General features: G+C 41.4%; 1 protein-coding gene across 2 annotated transcripts in view; it reads left to right on the top strand.

The window, feature by feature from the left end:
* CASR (calcium sensing receptor) overlaps positions 1-25638 on the top strand; it is an 82406-nt gene that overhangs the window by 32106 nt on the left and 24662 nt on the right. For both annotated transcript variants that reach the window (XM_058829592.1, XM_058829593.1), the window contains exons 3-4: positions 8115-8421; positions 11242-12123. In XM_058829592.1, the coding sequence (XP_058685575.1) occupies positions 8115-8421; positions 11242-12123 (1189 nt within the window). The remainder of the gene's footprint in view (positions 1-8114; positions 8422-11241; positions 12124-25638) is intronic.

The raw sequence follows: 25638 nt of genomic DNA, 5'->3' as shown, positions 1-25638 counted from the left end.
AATAAAAAGTTTTGGTGGGGAAGTTTTCATGTTTCTTGACTTTAAATTATGTAAATATGGTCTGTAATCTGATGCTTGCAATTGGAAGGCATGATGTAAATAATGGAAAAAAAATATGTGTATGTTAAACAGTAACATAAATACTATTTGGATGCTAAAAGAGGGCAATCTTTGTACTACCTGCAGCTGCCAAAACATTAATATACTGATCTATGTGGCCATTCACAGGGAACATTTGAATAGTATCTGAAAATTAGCTTCCCTAGCAGGACAGAAAATTACCAACAGTGCCCTTTAGCTCATTTCATTAAAGTAATGCATGGCCAATTTTTTGTCCAGTTCTGCCTGTCATCTCCTAAGACTTTACAAAATGTTAAGTTGCCTAAACAAGTGAATAGGTGAAAGTCACCTTCTTCTCACCAGATAGGTCACAGCTTTTGAAAAATCCCAGTGTCTCTTTTGTAAAGGTCGCAATTTGAGCCCAGGCTTTCCTCACCCAGAGTTGTTCTCTTTTTTGTAAACAACACATCTGTGTTTTGTCTTAAGTGTTTGGGAGTTAACTTTGGAGTGAGAAATGCACATGAAAACAATTTCTCTTATTATTAAAGTGTAGACAATTTTATGATGAAACATGAGGAATTTTAACATTACAAGCCTGCACACAATACACAGAACAAGTGGAAAGTGTGGCAGAAGCTGATTGCAACTGGTACATCATATAAACAAAGTATGAGAAATTCACGTGGATTTCCGTCATGACAATGCATGGGAAAGCACTTCAGTGTTATAGGACTTTTTCTGTTATCACATGTGAAGAACTGTGTATCTGGAGTTATTTGGACCTCTCATCCTAGGCTGGGGATCTAGTACAGTTTTGTTGCAGATACTGCAGATGTTGCAGGCAATGAAGTATGGCTGAGAGCATTCCTGTTACACTCACAGATTTCAGGTGTGGTTTCCCACTGAGACACTGAGCAAGACACGTCCATCTAAGTTATGAGATCATCCCCAGAACCTGTTATAGGGAGCATACACGAATGTCAATAACCAGGAATTATTTTGGCTTCTTCTGTGTGTGCACAGGAAAGTCGTGAATTAAATGTATGTGCAATGTCTATTTCATGGAGTAAGAATCTCTGCCAGCTTTTCAGCATGTTTTTTTTTTTCTTTCCCAAATGCATAATTTTAAAAGTGGAATGCTGGAAAGCAATGGATGTTTTCAGCTCTATTGTTTTCTTCTCCTGCTCCAGCTGGCAGGCAGGCCAATGCAGATATTTGTAAACTAAACAGTTTTCATTTCTGTTGACTCTGGGTCAGCCTCAGTGACTGTCTTGACATGGTCACATTATTGGAAGAGATGGCTGGAATCCATGGATTTGTTCCATCAAAAGTACTACAAATGTGTGGTTGTCAAAAGGCATGTTAATGAGGTAACACTGCCAAAAACAGGCAAATCCAGAAAAGCCAGACTAGTTGTTTTAAGGACACAATGGGAGATCCTTCTGGGTGGCATTCAATCTGCTAAAAGGTATCCTCCAGCTGAAATTCACCTGGATAAAATCTCTGTTCTTCTTACCCTTGCACCAAGAAAATATAAATGCAAAAGAGAAAAAAAAGGTGTCTGCAGAGGCAGGCATTTGTGGCACATATCAGTGACTTCATAAATTGTGAGCTGATAGTATAATACAATTGGAGAAAGAATGAAGGTCAGAGAAGGTAAAAAGAAACCACAAAAGGAACAAGGGGATGATTTGACCAGAAATAACTGGAACTTGCTTCATAACACACAGAAATTTACCAGAAATTGTCCATTTGCAGAAAATGTTTAATTCAAAAGAGGTTTGATTGAGAAGAATATTTGAGATTGGTCATCAGGTTTTAATGATGGCGGTAATAAATACATGGGAATGTTTGTGTGAATTCCTTGTTAATGGTACACATCAAACTGAGAGCAGATGATTTTCCTGAAAGGATTTTCTAGTTTAAGCAGTATTGAAGTCAGATAATTCCTCCTGCTGGAGTCTTACAGGAATCTCTCAACATAGCCATTGGTGGTCATTTTTGGTTTTGGACCCTGTGATTAGCCTGTGGCAGGGTTGTGCATGCTGACTCTAGGAGTCCAATACATTCTTCAAGTTGTTTGCTAAAACCTTACATTATTATTGTGTGAATTTCCTAAGTTACAGGCAACTGACTGGTGTGGAATTAACAAACTTATATTTTTGGGGGCAGAAAAAAAAAAAAATAGATTCTAGTTTCTTCACAAAGTAAATCTCCCTGATCTGGTACTGTCAAAAACTTCTGTAGGGTGGGAAATTCATAGATTAGCAAATTAGATAGAGATCCATAGGGAAGCAAAAATGTGATTGTACATGGTCAAACCAAAGGTGCTAAATCTACACTATACCTTTACCTGCCCTTTTTGCCCTTCTCTGAGCCTTTTCCAGCACTGCTGTATTTTCTCAAAGCTGAAGCTAGTAAGTTTTATACCTGCCCCTTTTCCAGATGGCTGCATACAGCTTTTAATCTCTTTACTATGTAGAAAAATGTGTCTCATATCACATAAGGAAATTAGGCCCAGTTCACTCTGGGATAATGAGCATCCTCACTCTCTCCTCATGCTCTCTTGCAGCAGCAAGTCATCAGACCCTATGAAAAGCTCCACAAGAAGACTTAAGGATCCCACTGAAATCCTGTGGGTGGTCTATATTAGAGTTCGGAATCAAGCAACTTAAGATAATGTGGTTTTCCACTCTTTTGAGGACTGTTCAATCTGATCAGAGCTGTTTGGACATTTTACTGTGTTCAGTGCCATACCTGTGCTCCCAAACTAGGTTTCCCAGAGGATGGGACAGTTGAGGCTCCTCAAAATGGATAGGAGAGCTTTCTCTCCACTTTCTCAGTTTTTTATGTTCTTCATGCATTTGTGGCTCAGCACCTTTCTCTCCAGCTCAGCAAATATACTGGCCTGAACTTACTGTGCATACCTGGCACATGATTATTTAGAAACTATATACATAACTCAGCAGTGAAAAAAGAAGGGAACAGTAACAATCTCTTCCCCATTATTTTTGTGCTGTTGCAACTGAAAATGCATCCTTGTGCTCTAAATATCAAATTGTAGAGTATGAAGTGAAAACCTACCCATGATTTTGCCACACCAAATGTCAGGTAGGAATACACACAAAATGAGAGAAGTTTTGTTTCCTGTTTGTTGTTTCAGCAGTCAAGGATCCTGCATTTGATATAAATGCACCTCCTGTTTTTGTATGCCTCAGGTGCTGCTGCAGCAGCTTTCCTTATAACATTTGCTGATGCATATCTGATTGTGCAGTGGAGGCAGAGACTGAGCACAGCACAAGCAAGCTGTGACCCCCATTCCATTCCCTGTCAGCACCTCCAGAGGCCTATTCATAACCTGATTTCTCTGCCCCTTCTTGATTTCAGGGAGATTAGCATTTTCCTGTACTCTGATAGTTAGTCTAGCCAAGGTCCCACACTGTGATACAAAGCTTTCAAGCTGTGAAACTGTGGTGAGACACTGTCCCCACATCATAGTGCAAGACTTCACAGAGCATGGCTCCAGGACTCTTTAGCCCACTGAGTTTCTCTGTCCATCTGAGAGAACAGAATTTTAATTCTAGCCCTTGCCAGATGTATTTGCTAATCCCATTGCAGACCTGAATGTATAACAAGATATTTGGAATCTGTTCCCGAAGATGTAATTATATAGTTTTCTCTCTCTTCCATTCACCTTCTGAATTGTAATTTTTTAATTTTTGATTTTCTTTGTTCTGCATAATTCCCCTCACCCACAGTCCTTGATGATAAGAGTGGTAAGCAATTCATTATACCTATGACTGCAGGAATCCAGCAAATGACTGAAGGTCTCCCCCTTGCATAGCTTAGAAATAACAGTGGTAGTAGCAGCAATAACATGCAATTAATGTACTGGAAATCTAGAGAGGACAGAGAAATTAGTATGTGCATGCAACCACTAGAGAAAGAGGAGTGCTGGCGTGATCAAAAGGTATATGCAGGCTTTGCCACCATTTCTAAGTACCTGTCAGATATGGGAGGGTAAGTGAAAGCTGTATTCAGAGCTTTCACATCACTTTCTCCTTTTCTTGCTTCATGTTCCATTGCTTAGTACCTTGCAAGTGTGATAAATGAAGGTCATAAATACCCATGAGGCTGTGAATTATTTCTTTCTGGAGACTAGCAAGGATCAGGACCAATTTCCCTGCGGGATCCAGACTGTAAGAGCGGTTAAAACCAAACCATACAAACAGGGGATGGAGCTATGGGGAGCTTAAGCCATGCAGACAGCTTGTGCCTCTTAATTTGCATAGCCTTGCTTTGAAACATTGACTGGGACGTTGAAGCCATCCTGAGCACCGTTTGGCAGACATGTTTAGTTTCTAGCAAACTGGTCTGCTGCACAGCTGTCCTCTGCAGAGGACAGAGTTACAGTGAAGTATCATTTCCAATTTCTCTCTCCCAGTTTGTGCTCCTCCTTGGGAATAGAAAGATCAGTGGGTTGATAGTGGGTTGAATGCTCTGAGAGGTGGGAGAACAAGTATCAGAAGGGAAACCTTTAAGGAAGGAGTGCAAATAAAAATTCCCCTCTACATCTGTGGGCTCTGAATTATTTACATTAAACTCTCATTTAGAGCTTAATGGCCACTTTTCATAGCACCACATCTCACAAAATGCAAGGCTGTTTGAACATACCTGTAAAGTAATACGGCAGAAAATGAGCTTTGGAGGCTGCTTCTTTTCCATCAAGAAAATACCAGTGGCTATTTAAATATTCTGGAAATCTAATGAAAGCTTGCTTGTGATAGTAAATACTGTACAGTTTCTTTATGGAAATTAACAGTCAAATTTCTGCATGGTTGACAGAGCATTCCAGTGACTGATGGTATTAATCACAGCAGCAGCATAGCACAGGAGGTCAGCTGCATCAGTGGGACCTACTGCCAGGTTCAAAGGCTGCTCTTAGCAATCTCTCATGCACACACCAAGCCAAGAGGAACCTATCTGCAGCCTCTTACTGGGATCTTACAGTACAGTGGGAGAGAAATTGTCCACAAAATATCCATTCATAGAAATTGAAGGATCTTGCTTCATTTAGAGCAGTTTGGCAGCACTGTCTTTGTCTGACCATATCTGTGTTACGGGACCGATACAACACTGTCTCAGATGGCAGAATGACAGCTTGTCTGAAGATCTATCAGGTGTTAGAGAATACAGAGTGAGGAGTGCTGTCTTCATCCCATCTGATCCCCTCCTCCTGAGCTGCTGATGGTGCTGTCAGCAGAGGTGCAAGTGAAGAGAACCTCACATCTCTTACCTAGGTTAGTTAAAGATAAATTATTGAAAGCATTTCCAAGATACTTTGGAGTCTAGCTCCCAGAAAACAGCCCCTACTCTCCTTTCCCTCCAGAATGAAATTATTCCAAATGCAAGTACCTGAACTAGAGGCCTTATACTGTAAATATAATCAGGAGCATATGTCAGAAAGGAAAACGAAAGCAACTGTGTATCATGGGCCTTAGTCTGCATCTACTGAATTAAATGTCAGATATTTCTTTGAAGTGAAGGGTAAGATGATCCAGTTCACTGCTTTCAAAGATACTATCTGAAGATACCACCTTGTGGCATTTAAAAAAAATAAAGCCAAATTCCTTTCAAGCAGGCAAAATAATTTTTTGTCATATTTCACCTGTATAATTTAAAGTGAGAAGGCTTAAATTTGCTTTTACATATACTCAAATGTGTGAAGCTTTTCCCAGTAGTATAGTGGTATCTTTGAATTTCCCAGGTTCTCAGTAGCCTTCCCTTTAAATATAGAAAAAGTGATCAGATTTTTCTCTTTTACATGAGAAGCCTGAATATGGCTCCTTGCTTCAAATCCTATTCGTATCAAAAATATCTGTAAACACATGTAGCTTTTTAAAAATAAGTGTCACAAAACCCTTCCTTGTTTCCATTTATCCCAGTGTGCATTACTGACCACATGAGGCAACATGGTGTGCCCAACACGTCTTCTTCCTGTACACAGCACTCACTGACTCAATCCCTCTGAGCCTTGCCTTTTTATTTCAGAGCTCTCTCATTGCATCTCATTCCTTAATGGTTGGGAGCTAGAGCGAAAAATATTATAAATGACCAAATTACTTCTATCAGTAACCCACACTCCCATTCTTCTAAAGACTAATTTTCATAAAGCTAACTGTCCCTTTGGTAATAAGTTATAACTAAGGACTCAAACTTTTTGACCTGAAGAGATCTGTACTGAAATTGTGCTGCCTGGGCTTTGAGGTATAACCTCAGAGCTGATCCTCATTTGGAATTTGGCCAAAGATGTCTGGAGAGGTGAAGTCAAGTTGAATAAATGAAGTTTTTAAGACTTAAAGATAAACCTTAGATGTGATATCTTTAGAAATCCTGACCCCAGATGAATCAGATAAAACTCCTGGAATGGAAGTAATGTGGCTTTGTTCATTCAGCTTTGAAAAAGTCAGACATAGCTAACATCAACTTTGGAAGCAATTAATTTAATCCAGCAATTAAAAATGTTCAGGTCATATATCTCAGAGATTGAATGGTTGTGATTTCATGAAGCTTGTCTTTAGAAATCTTTACCTTAGTAATGGAAGCATTTCTCTAAGCATTTCAAAATGTAACTCATGTGAAATGTATGATTTACATTTCATCTAGAATCTGTTCTTGGGGAGGCTATTTTCCCAGGCTTTTTCAGTTTTGGGGCCCATCACTTTTCCCGGTGGATCTCAAGCATAACAGCACTGGCGCTTTTCTGTTTTCACCTGCAACTCTGCACAAAACTGCAAACTGACTGGTATCCTGACCCATAGTGCATTCCAAGGAAGGGCAGGTTTCAGCTGATGAAAGATTCTGACATTCCAGCTGCATTTCCCTAAAAACACAGCAGCCTCACAGGCACACAACTGGTTGTGTTACAGGGTAACTTCATAGAAGAACACACAGTAAAACTTCAGAATAATACAAATCAAAGGAACTTTCCTGTTGCTGCTTTCCACGAAGAAGTTTCTCTCCTTTTTGGATAAGCAATCATCCTCCTTCAGCTTCTTCCAGTGCCAGGTTACTGATGCTATAAACAGGGACTCCCAGCTCCTGCAGGACAGTTGCCACCAATCTGCAGCTTCGCCTTAGCTCCATGCACAGGTGCAAGATAATCAGAAAACTCAACTTCTCCCTCTTAGAGGAGTCTTCAAAAAACAGTTTCAGTTTCACAGGCCAGCTCTGAGGGCATCTTCTGAGTTCATGTCTAAAGCAAATGTGTGAGATAATGATAATAATGAGAAAATTTACTCCTTCAGTGGAGGTGCTGAAGTAGCTAATTAACAAGTTACCAGTTTGCACTAGGACTTATATTTATAGCATGTCTCTGTTCTCTGGTATGAACAGTGTGACTGTGCTCTCTCTCACAAAGTGAATGGTGTCATGTGAGGCCAAATTTCCCTGAGCAGCTCCCTGGCACCTCTGCATCCAGCAGCATGCTAGTGCTGTGGCTCAGCCTGCTCTGCCTGCCCAAAAGCAGGAGCAGCTGACACACTCCAGGAGTATCCCCGAGCCTGAGATCATCACTGGCAGCATCAGCACAGGCTTAGCAGATACTGCCATCTGCATTCAGAAACATGTCAGAGGAGCCTGGAAGCAAACCTGGTTGGTGTAGTTTTCAGTCAGAGGATCACAACATCCATTTCCTCAGGGGTAATGAGATCAGGTTTAGGGTCCTGAGCACAAGGGACAGGCCAGAGTCATCACTCCAGACATCCTGTCTTTCAACTTTCCCAGATTTTAGGGGACTTAGTAAAGTTCACCTCTGGAGTGAGCGCCCAAACCAAAAAGTTGAAAGCCAGAACTAAAACCTCATAGCATAAACACACATCTTCTGTAGCCAGTAGAGACAAAAGCAAAACTTTACAAATTTAGTAAGATGCAAGAAATAGCTTAAGTTGATTTTTCCTTTTGTATGTGGAATTTTTCAATCTGCCTCATTCTTGGTCTTGCCTCCTCTGTTTTCTCCTTCTCACTCTATTTTGTTTTTATTTTTGCTCCCCCAGGTATAATTTCCGAGGCTTCCGCTGGCTCCAGGCTATGATCTTTGCCATAGAAGAAATAAACAGTAGCCCAACTCTCCTTCCCAACATGACCCTGGGATACAGGATATTTGACACTTGCAATACAGTCTCGAAAGCCCTGGAGGCCACACTGAGTTTTGTGGCCCAGAACAAGATAGACTCCTTGAACCTGGACGAATTCTGTAACTGCTCAGAACATATCCCTTCCACCATTGCAGTCGTGGGAGCAACTGGCTCTGGCATCTCCACTGCTGTGGCCAATCTGCTGGGACTCTTTTACATACCTCAGGTACGCTTCCACCTCACTTGTTTAGGTTACAGAAGACACTGCTTCTCTACTCTGTGGAGACTAAACAGAGATTGCTTCATCTTTGCCATTTCCAACAGAACTTTAAGGAGAGAAAAAAATAAAGTGAGGGGTGGGAGGGGGGGGAGTGTCGTTGTTATGATAGAAATGTATCTTGCTAGTACTTTGCAGTCCCCAAATACAAAGGCTACTGAGCAGCCATAATAACATTTGGCCAACAGCAACCTAGTCTAGGAGGACTGGAGCCCTCTAGAGTGGTTTAGTCTGTGAATTTTAGGTCAGTCAATGATAGTTGCCAGCCTTGACACCTTAGCTGTGTCATAACTTCACAGTAGTGACACTCTAGTCTGGTCCAGCTCCCACAGAGCCCATTTAGGGTAGAGCTTAGTCATTGCCAGCTGCTTTTTAGGTCTCTCAGCATCTGTGATCATTCGTGTAGGTGACCTGTAAACCTGTTGCTTATGCTGATCAGATGCTGTGGAGGTTTCTTCTGAGCTGACCTGCCTTTCTTTTGCCCTAGGGCATCCAAAACAATGTTTGTGAAATCAAGTGGATATGCCCCTTGTCCCAAAGTCATCTGTGCAGTGATGTGGTTGTGCCAATTCCTGTGTCACAGCATCCTTCAGGTTGCATTCTGACTCTGCTGGAGCCAGTGCCAGCATCCAGGGTCTCATCCTTTTGTCTGAGAGGCTTGTTGATCTGCCAAGACCTTAAGAAAAGTACAAGGCTGGCTTAATGTTGTTGCTCTTGATTTTAGATTTCTACACTGAAGTCAACTTTGGAAAAGGTGCTTGGCCTTATCAATTTAAGTGTTACCTTGTATAGCCTAACACATCCAATCCCTCTTCCAAAATTAATAGAGGTGCCAGAGCTCACAAGAGCTCTTATAACAAGATTGTGTCAGAATGTGCTCTCAGTCTGTCCTGAGAAATTTATCTTTGCTTCAGCCAGGGCTCAAATTCCCATCTGCACCACGAATGAAGAAGGAAGGATTCTTGATTGCCCTGTGCACAGTGATATATCTTGTCTGTTGAGTCTTACCAGTCTTATCAGAATCCTTTGCAGAGTCTGAAAAACTGGACATTTGGCCTCTGAGCAGGCCAAGAATAGTTTAAGCTGTGCTATCTGGGTATTGTCCAGAGTGGCATTGAAGCTGGCATGTAATAAACACCCTGATGACATCTTACGGGGCATTGGTGATTTACAGATCACATTCCCAGGTGAACAAGGGCAGCCGAGCAGGGTTGGTGAGTTCAACTGAACATAAGAGATGTTTGCAGTTCTCAGACTTTCTCTTTAAACAGAGAATGACATTTGTCCTATGAGGCAGTAGCCTTAGCTAGAGGCTGCAGAAAAGAGTAGATGTCAGGAGGTTCAGCTCTGGAACGAAGTCTCAGCCAGGTGGTTAAAAGCATGACAGCTTTGAAAGCATGACATGAAAACAGTCTTTTAGACTGGCAGGTGTTGGGTAGAATTGCCACAGCCATTTATAGCAAGGTCATTAGCAAATCCAGGCTTATTAGGCCCTGCATTTCAGTAGGAGTTGATGGTGTATTTTACAATTAATGTACGGCTCATTACTCATTCTGTTGACGTAGGCACTGAAAATGTTACAACTTCCATTCTGTTTCTCAGTACTTCAGTACCTCAGGACCTCAGGGTCCCCTTACAGCACATGTGGCAGTGGCACACTTTGCCTGTACCTCCTGGCAAAAGGTTGATGGGGGTGAGAGTAGCACTGGGCAAGAGCCTGTCCAGGGGAGAGTACAGCTCTGTGAAAGGAGGATTTACTCCTGCAGCCCTTGAAACTGCACTATGAGACCTCCTTTTCTTTCTTGCAGAAACATTAAATAACAGAGTTTAAAGATAAGGTTTTCTGTAAATTTTCACTTTGTACTAAGTGAACTGTTTATGAAAGACTTTTTCAAATGAGAGTCAGTCCTAAAGAATTCAGATACCAATCTCAAAATGTGTTTTAGAAGTTCTCCAGATCTTTAAAATGTTATTATCTGGGGTTTATGGTTTTCTTCCTACTTGTAGATAATTCAAATTCTATCTTAAGAGCATGTGGCACTTGTTCTGATTAGGAAAATAAAATAGTTCTTGATAGTTTTAGAAAAAGAAATAAAGTCTCATTTTAACCATAAAACATGGTGGCTTATGAAGCATGGACTGCCCACTGGCTTTTTTGCTGATTCTGGCCAGCAGTCAGGAAACACTGCTAAAGTAGCATTACCATAGCACTCTGCAGGATCAAGGAGGCTGATACACATCACATTCTTCCTATGTCAATTGACAGGGATTATATATAAATGGCGCGTGGTGTCTGATGGAGCCTTTTTAAGGATGGGGATGGATGTCAAAGGCAAGGAGAGAAAGACAAAGTAGCTTTGGAATGGAAATACTGTCCTGCTGTCTCATGTCTGGTTCAGGACAGAGAAAGCCTACTTTGTCTTAATTCAGTGCATTGCCCTCATCTATCTAGATGGCACATTCTTTCTGTTTCTGGATTTGACAGAAATCTTTGCCATTCCTCCAATCTAGTGTCCATTTCTCTCTCCCTCAGATCCTTGACCTTGCAGGTGGGCACAAGCTGGCTCCAGCCTCTGTGGTCTGAGCAGCTGCTCTTGTATGAGTGCCTCTGTAGGATAGGCTAGAAGAATGTGCAGGCCCTCAGAGTGGATCACCTGCAAACACAGACTAAGAAAATGTGGTTGACAGTGATGCTAGGTAAATGCAGGCAATTTATTTCAGGCATTTCACTTTAATGGTGTGTTTTGCTCGTTTGCTGTGCTCTGACAGGTCAGCTATGCCTCATCCAGTCGTCTCCTGAGCAATAAGAACCAGTTCAAGTCCTTCCTGCGCACAATCCCCAACGATGAGCATCAGGCCACAGCCATGGCAGACATCATCGAGTACTTTCGCTGGAACTGGGTGGGAACAATTGCAGCTGATGATGACTATGGCCGGCCAGGGATTGAAAAATTTCGGGAAGAGGCAGAGGAGAGAGATATCTGCATTGATTTTAGTGAGCTCATCTCCCAGTACTCAGATGAAGAGGAGATCCAGCAGGTGGTAGAGGTCATCCAGAACTCCACAGCAAGAGTGATTGTTGTTTTTTCCAGTGGCCCAGATCTGGAGCCGCTCATCAAAGAGATTGTCAGGAGAAACATCACTGGCAAGATCTGGCTGGCAAGTGAGGCCTGGGCCAGCTCTTCCCTAATAGCCATGCCAGAGTTCTTCCGTGTCATTGGCAGCACCATTGGGTTTGCGCTGAAGGCAGGACAGATCCCAGGCTTTCGTGAGTTCCTGCAGAAGGTGCATCCCAAGAAGTCCACCAACAATGGCTTTGCCAAGGAGTTTTGGGAGGAGACATTTAACTGCTATCTCCCTGATGGGTCCAAAAATTCTCCTGCTTCAGCTTCCTTCCACAAGGGCCATGAAGAGGGGCTGGGAGCTGGAAATGGAACGTCTGCCTTCCGACCTCCGTGCACGGGGGATGAGAACATCACTAGCGTGGAGACACCGTACATGGACTACACACACTTGCGGATATCCTATAATGTGTACTTGGCAGTGTATTCCATTGCCCATGCCTTGCAGGATATTTATACCTGTACCCCTGGGAAGGGACTCTTCACCAATGGGTCCTGTGCAGACATAAAGAAGGTGGAGGCATGGCAGGTAAGCCTTTTGATATGCCTGCAGAAGGAAAGAGAAGCCGTCCCAAATGCCCTTTAGGGTGCCTTTCACAATCCTGGGTCTCAGACACAGCATAAGGCTCCTGGGATGCAGTGTGTGACTGTGTCTGAGGTAGGTGCATGCCCCCACCATAAGGTAAGTTGGACTAGGCCTGCAATCAAAGGGGCTTAAACCAGGGTGAATTTTCTTGCATTTGCTGCGGGCCGAAAGTGCACACACAGACAATTACCACAGCCTGGCTGACGCAAGGTAACTTGATCATATATTGAGCCTTACATAAACAAGAGGGCCTGGGGAGAACACATAAACAAGGAAAACAGTTTTTAGAGTTCATTTTCTTTGGCAAGCTTTATATCTTTTGCAATCCCACAGCAATTTTCCATAGAGGCTGTATTTTTTTCCTCACAATTTTAAGCTTATATAGGATCAAAATAAAGAAGATTGAGTAATGGAGGAAAATAATGTGTGGCTCTTGGGCAGAAAATAGATAGCTGCCTTGATTTGGCAGTGGTATTTGTGAACTGACGAAATTATACATGACTTAGTCCCATTTACCCATTCATTCAATGCATTCTGCCCGCTGCCACATGGATCACATTCTGGCATTTTGTCTTCTTATCCTTTATGAATGCTCTCTACCTTACTTTGTGTTTGATCATGCTATCCAATGTGGTATTCACTTTGTGGTTTTAATATCTACTGCATTCTTAACACAATTAGCATGGACTATCAAGTGATGGTATGTCAGATATGTAGAAAACTCTGTCTGCCTCATTCTGGTTGTCACAAAACGCTTGAGTCCAAACACACCTGAAATCAGAACAACACAGGTGAATAAATGGAGGATCACCTCCCCATTTGCATGGCTATTTTCCTCTCTTTGGGATAGTCTAACCAAAACAAAGGCTGTCCTTGCCACAAACTGCAGAGGTCAGGTCACATTCGGATATGGGAACTGCAGTTTGGTTCCTGTCTAATCTCAGTTAACTCAAAAATATCAGTCAGATCGAAGTAAAAGGCTTTGTCTTGGCATTTATGGGAAACTTGCACTGCTCTAGGTGCCTGAATAGGTTTCTCAAAACCACTTTACTCGGAGTTGATGAGCGCAAGGTTTGACCCTGATTTAGTGGAATCCTGCAATTGCTGGCTGTCTCCAAAGTTTCTGTCTTTCAAAGCTATTCTGCTTTTCAGGAAAATACTGGCAGAAATGGGCGAGTCAGACAGATTCAGCTTTCACTGTTGTCAGTAAAAATGAACCAGAATAAATGTAGTTTAATTCATTCCTTTATGCCTTGTCAGCTTGGAAAGTAAAGCTGGATATTCATGCTATTGCAAAGTAAAATAATGTGTTTGTTGAAGATTCCATGGTTGGAAGAATGATCTGTCATTTCTGTGTTGCTTGTCGGGTGCTGAAGGATATACACATCGAAATGTAAAGCATCCTGCTGATCTAGGCATTTGGATATACATACCTGCCTGAGAGGAGGGAATCAGCATCAAGAAGGAGTATGTATGTAGAGAATAACCCCACTGGGCAGGAACAGGGAGCACTACAAAGGAACAGACTATACTTATAATCATATGGTGGCTTTCAAGCCTACTTGTGCATTTTTTCCACTTTGTTTCAAAATCAAACACATGAATAGCAGGAAAATGCCAAATTTGTGTGCACAGCTACTTCATACCAGGAATTGCAGCTCATTACCTTCAGGAAGCTTTCCTCAGCCCTGGGAGTAATGAGTTCACCTCACAAACATGCAGCCTCCAGCATTTCCAGAGTGGTTTTCAGACAACCACACAGACGAAAATCTTTCTAGTAAAGTCAATCTCATTTGTGGTGGTACTTCTGTCAGTATTCACTGCCTGCTCTCTTTCTCACAGTCAGGTCAGGGTTTTCTAGATGGGAAGTGACCTGAGAGAGCAAGGACAGTGCTAGGAGGCCCCCATACCTGAGACTGGAAGGCAGCTGCTCACTGTGTGTGCAATTACTGGCCAGGTGCTGTGTGGTACAGATAAGGTGAACCTGCTGAACTTGTGGCTCCATTAGCCTGAGCTCCAGTCTGGAGCAGCCCTTGTCAACAAAAATTTGGGGAGCAAAGATTATACATTCCACAATTTAATTATGTACCATTTAATTTTGTAGCCTTTCAGTGGTGTTATCCTATTAACACATATGAGTTTTTATTGTTGTTTGCTAACTGCTAGTTTTATGTACTTATAACACAGATCTTTTGGGGGATGTGTTCTGTATCATTTGTGGAGGGTACTTGTGCAGGTCCATATATAAACACAGGATTTTTACCTTGGTGATCAGTTAATTTGAAATGGACAGCCTAGCACAAATCACTGTGAGTTGGTTAAACTGAGTGAACTTCTTCTATTAAGAATTTACCATCTATAGTTTAAGAAGACACTAGGTGTGTTTCAGCATGGGGAGTGCAGGATTTTTGTCTCCTAAGGTGAAAAATCAAATACTACCAACCTTCACATTTACTTATTTATAGCTACTTGCTTAAGAAATGTTTGCTCATTTTCTCCACCTGGGTCAGTGATCTGTGACAGATCCTGTTCATAAACCCAGTCTTGCTTCCTTTTGTTTTACCAGTGCCTCTGAAACTGGCTATGGGCATTCCCAGTGGAGATGGGACTGGCCAGCCCAAGTTGTCCAGCTGCCCAGCATGTGCAGAGATGCAGGCACAGGCAGAGCAGGCAAGCAGGCAGGACAGCTTCCAGGCTGTGCCCAGGGGAACCTGTGCCACTCATTCCACATACAGAGCTGGCCAAGGAATTCAGAATCCTTTATCTGAAAATGGGGCATCTGGCACTTCAGAAAATTGCAGATTTTATTAGGATGTCTGTGCTGCCCTTATTCTGAGCTATCTGAGCTGTCTTGTTTTAAGAATCTATGCTGCTGCAAGGCAGAAGATAATCGAGGTGCACACCTTTGCAAGATGCCTGCAAAGGACAGACAGTATTGTCTGCATCTGCCATTGTGTGCTGCACAATATTGAACAAGATGAGATCAGTTACTTCTTTTTGCACTGTTTCGTTCAGGTAACAAAAAGATGCAGGGCAATCCCAAACAAAATGTATCAATTCTGTTACTTTGGGGCAAGGCAAAATTTTACAAAAAGCACTAAGATTTAAAGTGCATGGGGGCAAATAGTACAACAGAAAAAATCCTCCTAAAGGTTTCTAATATATCTAGCTGTCAAAAGACCACTCCCTTCTGCAGGGGAGTTGTGACTTTTTAGGAGACTGTATCAAGTAGAGATAATTCTGTGCATTGCTCTGGTTCATGGACTTGCCTACCCCAAACACAGACTCTCCCATAAGCCACAGAATGGAAGTGGGAAGTTATAGCAAGAGGTGGGATACAGGCTGAGATCTGCTGTATTGATTCAACTGCCTCTTTGTCAAAATTCCCTGCATTTTTTACTTGTTTCTTCATAGCTGCTTTAACAATCTGGTTTTGAAGCCCTTTTTTCTTAATATCTTCCCTGATAATATTTCTGAAGTCCCTCAAGTTCCTTTATTTTCTTAGTCAAATAGCTCATGAGGCTATTTCTGTGGCCACTTCTAGGAAAAAGTCCATCTGTTCTTTTTTCAGTTCCCCTCTGAGCATTTACAGGAGCCTCTCCGGTGTCTCTCTCTTGCTACAAACACTGTGTGGTCCTGCAAAAAAATCAGGAGAAAACTAATAGGGAATCCTAATCTATCCTTCAGAGCAAATATTTCCTGCTTCATATTATTTCTGTGTGAGAAGATGAAAGGCCTGTCTTTTCTTTGGACTGAGGTCACTCAGTTTCTGCCCATTCATTTGGATTCTTGATGAGCAGCTGCTGGGCCTCTCTTTGTGTCTTGCAGTAAAAAGCATTGTGATTAAATGGGGAAGACGGGCTTCCAAGGATCTGAGAAGGCAAAGGTGTGTAGTCACAGGGTCATTGCACAGAGCATCTTTGGGGTGACTCCCAGACAATTTGCAGGTTGCTATTACATCGGAGGCTTTGAACTTTGGCATGAGTGAAAAATAAAAGCTCTTCTAGGCCCCAAGGCAAAGCACAGTGTAAGGGCTGAAAAATGTGTTGTGCTAATGATTCTCAGGTTGGAGACCTGCTTGTGTGTATTATTCTATGGCTGGAAATCTGACTGACCTCAGACTCAGTGAAAACCTGTCATATGCTGTTCCACAAAATAAAAACAAATACAAATTGGCTTCACCTAGCAACATCTAAAGTCTTTTATTACATTTGTGCACCTCCCAGTGAATAGTTCCTTCCTCAGTGCTAGGGATGCGCATTGTGAAGAGGTAAAAATGGATTGGCACCTTCTCCAGCTTTACATTTAGTTGTGTCTGCCTGGCTGGAAATTGATCGTGCAAGGCTTTAAAGAAGTAAATAATGCCTTCGATGACATAGACCTTTGAGCCTAATGGCTTATCTAATCAATTTTTGTGACTATTAAACTAGAGGCCTGTCTGAACAATTCAAAACGAGCTGCTTTGTGATATACAGAATTAAACAGTATCAGAAGAGCTATTAGATATGGCTGGTGGGGAGATTAGTCATTTGGGAAGAATCACAAGGAAAACAGAGGAAGCTCTTGAATGTCAGGCAACTGCAAAACCTTGCCTACTCTGCATTACAAATGTACTGGAGATGTGTTTGTTGTGAAGAGAAGGCAAGAGGTGTGCCTTTGTTGTGGGCGAGAGATTTGAGAGGGGCACAACTTGAGCCGCACACAGAAATATGAGGGTCAATAGAGCAAACACAGCTGTTTCTCCAGCAGGGAAATAACAGACAATTGCTTATTCATCAGTTTGAAGATAATAACTTGCCATCAGCTGAGAGCATCAACTAAGCAGACAACAGATGGAGTATTATTTAGATGTGTCTTTAGCTAAAAGGAGAAAGACTTAACTGGACTCACCCATAGAAAAAGTGCTGGGAAACAATTGCCCTGACAAGGCTGCTAGAAGAAGGGTGAATGACCTGCATGCAGCAAATACAGCAAAGGACTTATTAATTACTAAGTAAAGAATGGATGAGATTCTTCTGAATTGGAGTAGTACATACTGCCTGATGACCAAACGCACAGAATTCTTGTCTGCCCCCAAACATGTTGAATTTTTCATAAAAGTCACTTTTAATATAGTCATTTATGCACTGCTTTACAACAGAAGCTGTATTTGAAAAGAACTTTTTTATATTCATGAAGCTCATTTATGAAGTACTTCTGTCAGCTGGGGAAAAGTCAGTTTTTCAGCCCATAGTCAGAATTTTAGGGAAGGCTCCATGAAATGCTCATATAATGTCTCTGTAGCAACTTCAGATAACAATTATCCCTTGAATTACCTAGATGTCAGACACCAGTACCTGTTACAAAGACACAGCATGTCTTTGTTGCACAAAAGGATGTAAAATTTCTTCCAGGACTGACCTTTCCTGATACTACTCACAAATGGAGCTGGTGACAAAGGGCACCTTGAGAGCTTCCTAAAGGCACACACAAAGTCAGATGAGGAAACAAGTAGATATATAAAAAATTTCCATTTATCCCAAGGTAGGGTTGAAGCTAACTTCAAAGGCATGATAATCATAGCATAGTTTATTATTTCATTTCTTTCTGGGTAGTCATCTATCTTCACAAATGCTTTACTAACCTGTCAAAGAGTTTTATCCCCAAAGTGAACTTTAATGCACTATGAAGGACTGGTGTTGTTCTATACAGAAGTTAGAAGGAATGAGAACAAATTACTTTTATGGTGACCCTTTTGCCTTGTAGAATTATAAAAGTGATCTTCCAACTGGACTAGAAGCAACACTTTGCTCTGAAAGGACTTTTGCCAGTGTCTGTAGAAAGAATGACATGAAAGACTGAAGATATCAAAGCCTTGACATGAGATTTCTTTGTTGGCCAAGACTTACATTGATAGAGGAATGGAAAATACAGATTTAAGCCAGTAGCCAAGTGGAACATGTGCCCAGACACAGTAACTGAATCCCCTGGAACATTAGTTGACCATTTATGCGACCTATGACTGTGCTTTCCCGTTCTGAATGTCTGAAGCACTTGCATGAGTTCAGTTAACTCACAGTGACTATAGGAAAATTTGGGACTCCTTTTTTTTTTTTTCCCATAGATAGTACTTCTTAATTAGATTATAAATAACCATTGAACTCAGGTTTCATGAATTACCATGGTTTTGTTAAAAGAAAGGACACCTAGAGTGCAGAATCTGTTGGTTCTCATTCTAACAAGGAGCTTACCCAAGCACTGAAGTAATTCATCCTATAGCTCCAAATAGGAATGAATTTTCAGTCAAAAGCTATGACTTTCTCCTGGCCTAGAGAGCAGCACAGTTCCTCAAAGCAGTATCAGCAGTGCTCTGTGCAGGATGCAGTTTCAGACCTCACTGGGGCTTTGAAAAGACTGATCCATAAGGAGCTGTTTGAAGAAAGTGACAGCAAAGTGCTGTAAAGTGACACATCTACGCAATTGTTCTCTGCACAGTTGGGTAGGGATGGCATTAAACACATCCCAGAAAAAAATATTTCAATCAGACTTTGTTTATGCAAGACAACATATGTGAATTATGCTACCTGAAAACACTGAGCACTTGAACCTTTAGTTCTACTAGTAGCTTTAATAATAGGACCATTTTTAATATATTGATTAGTATTAAGCTTAAATTAATAAAGAGTCCTATCTTAAGCTGATAGATGCTTCACCATAACAGTTATTGTGCAGTATGGTGATGTCCCAAGAGCATTTAAGCATCATTTACTCAGTCAGGACTCCTGCCAATAGATCCTTCACCCTTAGTACACAGCAGCCTGGGCTATTGTACCCAATGGATTTCTCCATATTATATTTGCTGCAAGTGAAAACCAAAGCAATTATGGCATTAAGTCTAGACTAAGTGGTTCTGATGTTTTTTTCATGCCATGGCTGTAGGTAAAGAGAGGAGCATACAGCACAGAATACCATCTAGCAGCACTGACAATTAGGTTTCATTGTACCTGTACAATTGCCTTTTGCTGTCCAGAGACCATCTCTCTCCACAAAACCTCAGTAGAAACTTAAAACATGTTGAAGTGGAGTCACTTTCCAAATGATCGTGCAGCTTGAAATCCTTTGTATAATTAATTATGTAAATTTATGCCACATTCAGGAAAGTAAGTAATCTTGATCCAGCTAAAGGCTGCTTCACATCGGATATAAAACCTAGGTATTTCACTTCTGAAGGGCTGTGTTTGACAGCCGAAGGTGTGTTTAGCAAGATTTATTTTCCCCAAAGAGATGCTGACTAGTAGACCTTTTTTTTTAATTAGTATGATCCATGGCAGGCCACGTCTCTTGTCACAGATCACATCTGATTTCCAGTGGGGATTTACTGACCTTTAGTTTCATTGGTCCTTACTTGGACTAGCTTTATTAGGTTTAAAAGTCCAGATGAAGTATGCATCATTTTTCTCCATATAATATTTATGCACATTGATCAAATTATTCCTCAGTCTCACCTTGATAATTTAAGCAGAGTGGACTTCTAGTTTTCAGCTTTAGTTCTGTACCTTGTCCATTCACTCATCCCTCTTTTTGGCATGTATTCAGTATTCCTTCAACAGACTCAGCACAGCCAGACAGTGAAAAAAATCCTACATTTGCATACTCCTATTACTTTCTCATTTGTAGGAGTACAAAGTACCTGAGTCTTCCATGCCACCACATGCAATGGAAAGGTCACATTCAGCTGCCAGTAATACTTTGCAGCAGGTGGTACCCTTTCTGTGCCTGGTGTGAATTCCTTATGCCTGAATTTCACTGTATTAAACATAGATGTTTGAAAGCAATCTGAGGGGAAATGCTTTTTCTTGAACATTATTTACCTTTCCCTTAATCCGTGAATTTTCTGTAAATTTTCCCAGCAGTGCTTTTGTAGCTGCTGCCAGGGTACTGGTGAACATATTGGGAAACAGTGAGTTGTTTACTGAGGCTGGAGGAATTCCCCATGAACTGATGATCTGCCTCTGTCTGATCTGCTGGGCAATTCTTGATCCATGTTACGTGAAGTATAAAGCTCAGTTATTTCACTTCTGAAGGGGTATGTCTGTCAACCCAACTTGAATTTAAGAAGATCTGTATTCCTCAAATGTTACTAGGTGGCAGGAATTATGTTTTAGTTCTATAGTTTTGTATTAATTGCTCCTCAGCCCTAAACTCTTTTTTTCCATTGTTTTTCCTGTGATTCATATCAGGCTAAGCAGCCTTTGGCTTCAGAGGACCTCCCTCTGCCTTTTATAGTATTGTCTTTTCTTGGCAGCTGTTGCAGCCCTCCAGAGGCTGACACTGAGCAGAACTTTGGACACAGTGTTGGGAATTCATTACACTTGTGAGTAGCAAAAAGGTGGATTGGAGTTGCTGTGGAATAGGATTAGATAGCATATTGACTTTGTCATTCAAAGTCAGTGGCATTTTTATGTGTATATCATAAACCTACTGTATTAGTGCTCTCTTTATTGCTCATGCTGTGATGAACTGTCTGGTTCTGTCAGCCTTTTAGATCCATTTTAAATTGCTCAGGCTTCCCTGTAATCTCTCTTTAAGGACCTTGTACCTCAGTTAATGTCACATTATGGCTCCAAAACCAGTGCCCTTGAGATAAGAATGTCTGTGATTTTTTTTCTGATAGCAAGGGTACTAACACATCATTCATTTAGGTTTCCTGCTCCTCCTCAGCTCTCTCTTTGGCATTCCAGCCTCTTTAGCTGTCTCTCACAGCCTTAATGTCATGAGGATCTGGCATACGTGACAACTTTGAATTTTAATATGTTCAAGGAACTTCTTATACATTGCCTGGTAATTTTTTTTCTTCTTTGTTCTCTGGGGTTTTTTATGTTATGCTTTCTGTCAATACAACACCTGTGTTTTTCAGTCTTATTTGGATGTTCTGTGTTGGATTAGTGCTTTTAGAGCCCGCCATAATAAATGCTGCTATTTGAGCTCTATTTGTATGATGAGGATGACAACATATCATTACTCTCTAATTAATGAGCTTTCATTTTAATGAGCACAGGCAAAATTCTGAACTGATAATGGGTTTATCATGCATGCAGTACAGTCAGTCCTTTCCTCTAGTTTATCCATGGATTTTTTCCATTCTGTGGAGTTCAGAGGGCTCCATCATCACTGTCCTTTGCTTGTATATCACCAGAGCAGAGACTAAGTCAGAAGCCTCCTTGATTTTATATAGCATTATATCCTGAATCTAGGGGTTTTCCACAGACATTATTTTTCATTTTTCTACCGTAACTTTTGTCCTGATTTCTAGGAACTGAATTAACGCTCACAGAGGCTCATTAAGGAGGGGAGAGGTTCTGTCACTTCAATCATTTCTCCCCAGAAGAAACCTACTGCCGTCAGTAGATCAGATTAAGTCTGTTTGGGATAGCACTGAACTGGGACTGAGGCTACTCCAGATGCCCTAACTCCTGAAGCTGCTTGTAGGAAGGATTTTTTTGGACACTAGGGAACTAATACTACACTATCATGCTTTGGGCCATACAGATTTGTTGGGGTACCATCATACAGCTGGATCATAATTTTAAAAAGAAAAAAGGAAAATGTTAGAGGTAAAAAAGTATTTTGTCATCTCTTTTCTACTCTAGAGCTAGTCAAATTCACTAATTGCAGTTAATGAAAACATCACTGTCCAAACCAGCATTTTGACAGACTCAAAATTAATAGTTTCCCCTTTTTATCACTAAAAAAAAAGTAATTACAGTTAAAAAAAGAACTGTCACTTGAAGGTCACACTTTTGAGTTTGAGTTTAAAAAATATGTTTGTATTGAATTTAATTTTACAGGATTTCACGTGTTTCCCTATGTAAATCTTTGGTCACGCTGGACAATAACATTAATCTTTACCATAGCATGCCTGTGTGAGGTGCTGTTTACTATCAGCTAAGCATTACACAGTACAGGCTCAGGACTGGTGTTCTACAGACAATTGCATTTAGAACTGTAGGTGCACACAGGGCCAGCAGGAGTTGTGGAGGACCTTAGGGAAACAAAATATCCTGTTCCCATCCTTACTGTGTGCTACAACCTCCTAACTGATGGTTAAATCACTCTGGACATGCAGCCATGCAATGCCAAAATGTTGCAAGATCATTTTTTTGGGAACTTCTGTGACTCATCAGACAGGTCTTTCAGAAGCATTTCAGACTCAGGTTTGCAATGGAGTTGAGGCAACTGCAAGCACCAGTAAATACCAAATGGAGTTTTCTGAAATATTGCAGCTGAACCTGACTTGTACAGCCCCTGTTATGAAATCCACTAGGCTTGAGCTTTTGATTTCTCTCTGGACATCCTTGTAAATATTGTACTGTAGTAAATCTGATCCTAAATCAGATTAGTCCCATTTTATATCAAGTCACATTTAGAAATGCTTGCCTTTGACGTTTTTGGTTTAAGTTACTTGCTTCTACTGCTGTAGTAGTAGCTATTAGTTTGTTTTTTTGTCACCTTTCATTGTCAAGAGAGCATCAAAGCTTCTGCAGTTTTTAAGCAGCAAAGCAGAGTCTCTTGGTTGCTGGTGAGAACACCACATAAGCTGACACATCAAGCCCAGTTACAGGCAGTAAAACTGGTCCTTGTCTTAGCAAACTCTAGGCTTCACCAGTTTCCAAGCAGACTAAGCCACCACAGCATAGAATGAGGCAAGGGAAGCACCAAGACCTTCCTCTGAGCAGCAAGTGAGGGTATTTCCAACACAGTCCACATGAGTTCCTTCCTCTCCCAATTTCTGCAAGGTTTTTATTGGAGATCCTGCTTCTCTCACACAAAGAAAGGATATAATGTATGCATGGGTCCCCATGTCAGCCCCAGTGCTGCCTCAAGGACAGGGCACTGGTCAATGGAAGAGGCAGAGAGAGATCCAGCCCCCGTCTGCCTAGGGATCACATCCTTGACAGAAGCAGAAAAGAACCAATTATCAGTTACAATATGACAATCAGCGCATCTTGTCATGTCAGCTGGATGTCCTGTATTTCTCTGGAGACCTGAATAAGGTCAGTTGCCTTTTCAGGGACAGGGGTTTATGCTTCTTTGAGAATATATCACTTATTTCCCAAAAATCACTACGTGTGTCATAAACAGATAAATAATTCCATGCTTTCATTTTGCTTGAAATGGAAGACTGACTGTCCAAGAGCTATCATCACCACCTATGGACATCTCTTATCTTTGTTTAATTTAAATCTTCTTTTCTGATCAAATGACGAGAAGAAGCTTTTTCCAGAGGAGACTTTTACTATCAGCACTATCTTTTCAGTATCATTTTTTCTTACTTTCATATCCTAATATTTTGTTTGCTCTTCCTGCTGCATAAAGCACAGTGTTTTTACTGAGCTGCCTACTATAATGAACAGGTCTTGAGTGGTTAGTTCATTTTCTTCAATAAAAATTATGAATGGCTTAAATTATTACTTCTAACATATGGCACATTGTTTTTGTCATACACATTTAATTGTGTTATCCAGTGACCTTCCTAGCTTTGCAAGGAAATCATTCAGTTCTTATCAAAGAATAACAATGAATGTTCTTGAGTTGTTCTCAGGCTTCACACAGCTATTCTTGAGTATTGAGTGAATTCTCTTGCTTTCATTCTGCTTTTCAATTCAGTGCAGATCTAGAATTTCACCAGAGCTGGGATGTCCATCCCATCTTGCCAAATTTCCCTTGGAGTATTCTCTGTGTACCTCTGGCTTACCATCAGTTCATCTCTCTTTGACACCAGCCCTTCTTCCAGAGTCTCTCTCCTATTGTTCATCTGCCCTGTTACCAACCTGACAGTTTCAATCCTGGAGTACAGCCCAGGCCTCACCCAGTAGCTGCTGACTGGTTCTCATTATTTTGGCATGAAGTGCTCAGTATCCCAACTACGCACCAGGCGCTCCCTGTGCATGAAGCTGGATGTGTGTAACAGGAAGACATCCAAATTTTTTGTGAGGTATTTACAGTGAGAAACACAACTCTGTTCCTGGGTACCTTTCAGCTTCTCCCCCTAAAGTACCCTTATAGTGATAAAAAGTATTAACAGTCACTTCTTCAGAGCAGTATGGCAGTAGAAACTAGGGAGCTTAGGTGGAATCTGGTCACCAGAGACAGGACCTAAGGGAATGGCCTGAAGCTGGGTCAGGGCAGGTTTAGATTAGATATTAAGAAAAGGTTCTTCACCCAAAGGGTGGTGGTTGGGCACGGAACAGGCTCCACAGGGCTGTGGTCATAGCACCAAACCTGGCAGAGTTCAAGAACCATTTGAACAATGCTCTCAGGCACATGGTGTGACTCCTGTGCAGGGCCAGGAGCCGGACTTGATGATCCTTGCGGATCCCTTTCAACTCAGAACATTCTATGACTCTGTGAATGTAGAAAGTGGTGTGAGGCAATGTCCTTCACTGGCTGAAGAATACCATTATCTTCTGGACGGCCTTTGGAAAAAGGTGACAGTAATGGTGTTGGCACATTCTGTCATCTTGGTTTTAGAAACAGCATCAGCACTACATGCTGTCCCTCTTGGTGTACAAAGAACAACAGGGAAGGAGGAAAGTTCAGCTCCTGCTGGTAAGAATGCTTTGGACATAAGGGTAAAATTCATCTTGCCCTGCCTCAGGCTTCTGAAAACAGGTATTATTGACACAAGGGGCCAGGGCCAGCACCTTCCTGCCTACTCAGTTCCTGTGTGTCAGAACTGGTTGATGCTGTGATGACAGCACTGCCTTTCAGAGACTCCTAGAGTTGGGCCTACATAAAAAAAGGGCAGAACAAGATATTCCAAATTAGAGAATGCAGCAGGAATTAAGGATTTGATACAAAAAGTAAAAACTTGAGTTTTGCTAGTCTGTAAACGAAGATTGACACATAGGTAGTTGAAAGTGAAAAGAAGAAAGAAAAAACACCAAAAAATGATTGCTCCAGACAACATTTCTCTCAAAGTATTGTATGAGTGGTTCTTCCAGAACTGGCCTGGGCATATTTCCTTGTGATACTTGACCACTGGCAAAACCCAGGTCCTGCACACCATCACCCCTGGCCTAATGGAATAGCTGATCTCTCAAGTTCTTACGCCTGTTACAGCATTATGAAGGCATCTTCTCCATGCACTTGATGAGAGATCCAAAACAAGAGAGGAGATCGGGCCCTCTGCAATTCAAAGTGAAAGTCAGGACTTGCCATCTTGAGGACAGTTGCCAGGTTTCCATCTTCATTCACACTGAGCCATGATGTGGTGTGGCTGCTCTCAGCATGAGCACTCTATCAAACCAAAGAGAAAAACATTTGGTACTTGTCAGCCCTCAGCTGTTTTACAGGCCTGAAGATAGGTAGACAGAAATTAAAACTTAAGCATGGGAAAATGTGTTAATTGTCAAGACAGGATTGCTTACAACTGTGTGTTAAGGGGGGTAATTGGTTGTCTTTTATGTTGGCAGACAA

Source organism: Poecile atricapillus, chromosome 1 (assembly GCF_030490865.1).
Source record: "Poecile atricapillus isolate bPoeAtr1 chromosome 1, bPoeAtr1.hap1, whole genome shotgun sequence".
NCBI classification, from domain to species: Eukaryota; Metazoa; Chordata; class Aves; order Passeriformes; family Paridae; genus Poecile; species Poecile atricapillus.
This window is presented reverse-complemented; position numbering and strand designations above follow the sequence as displayed.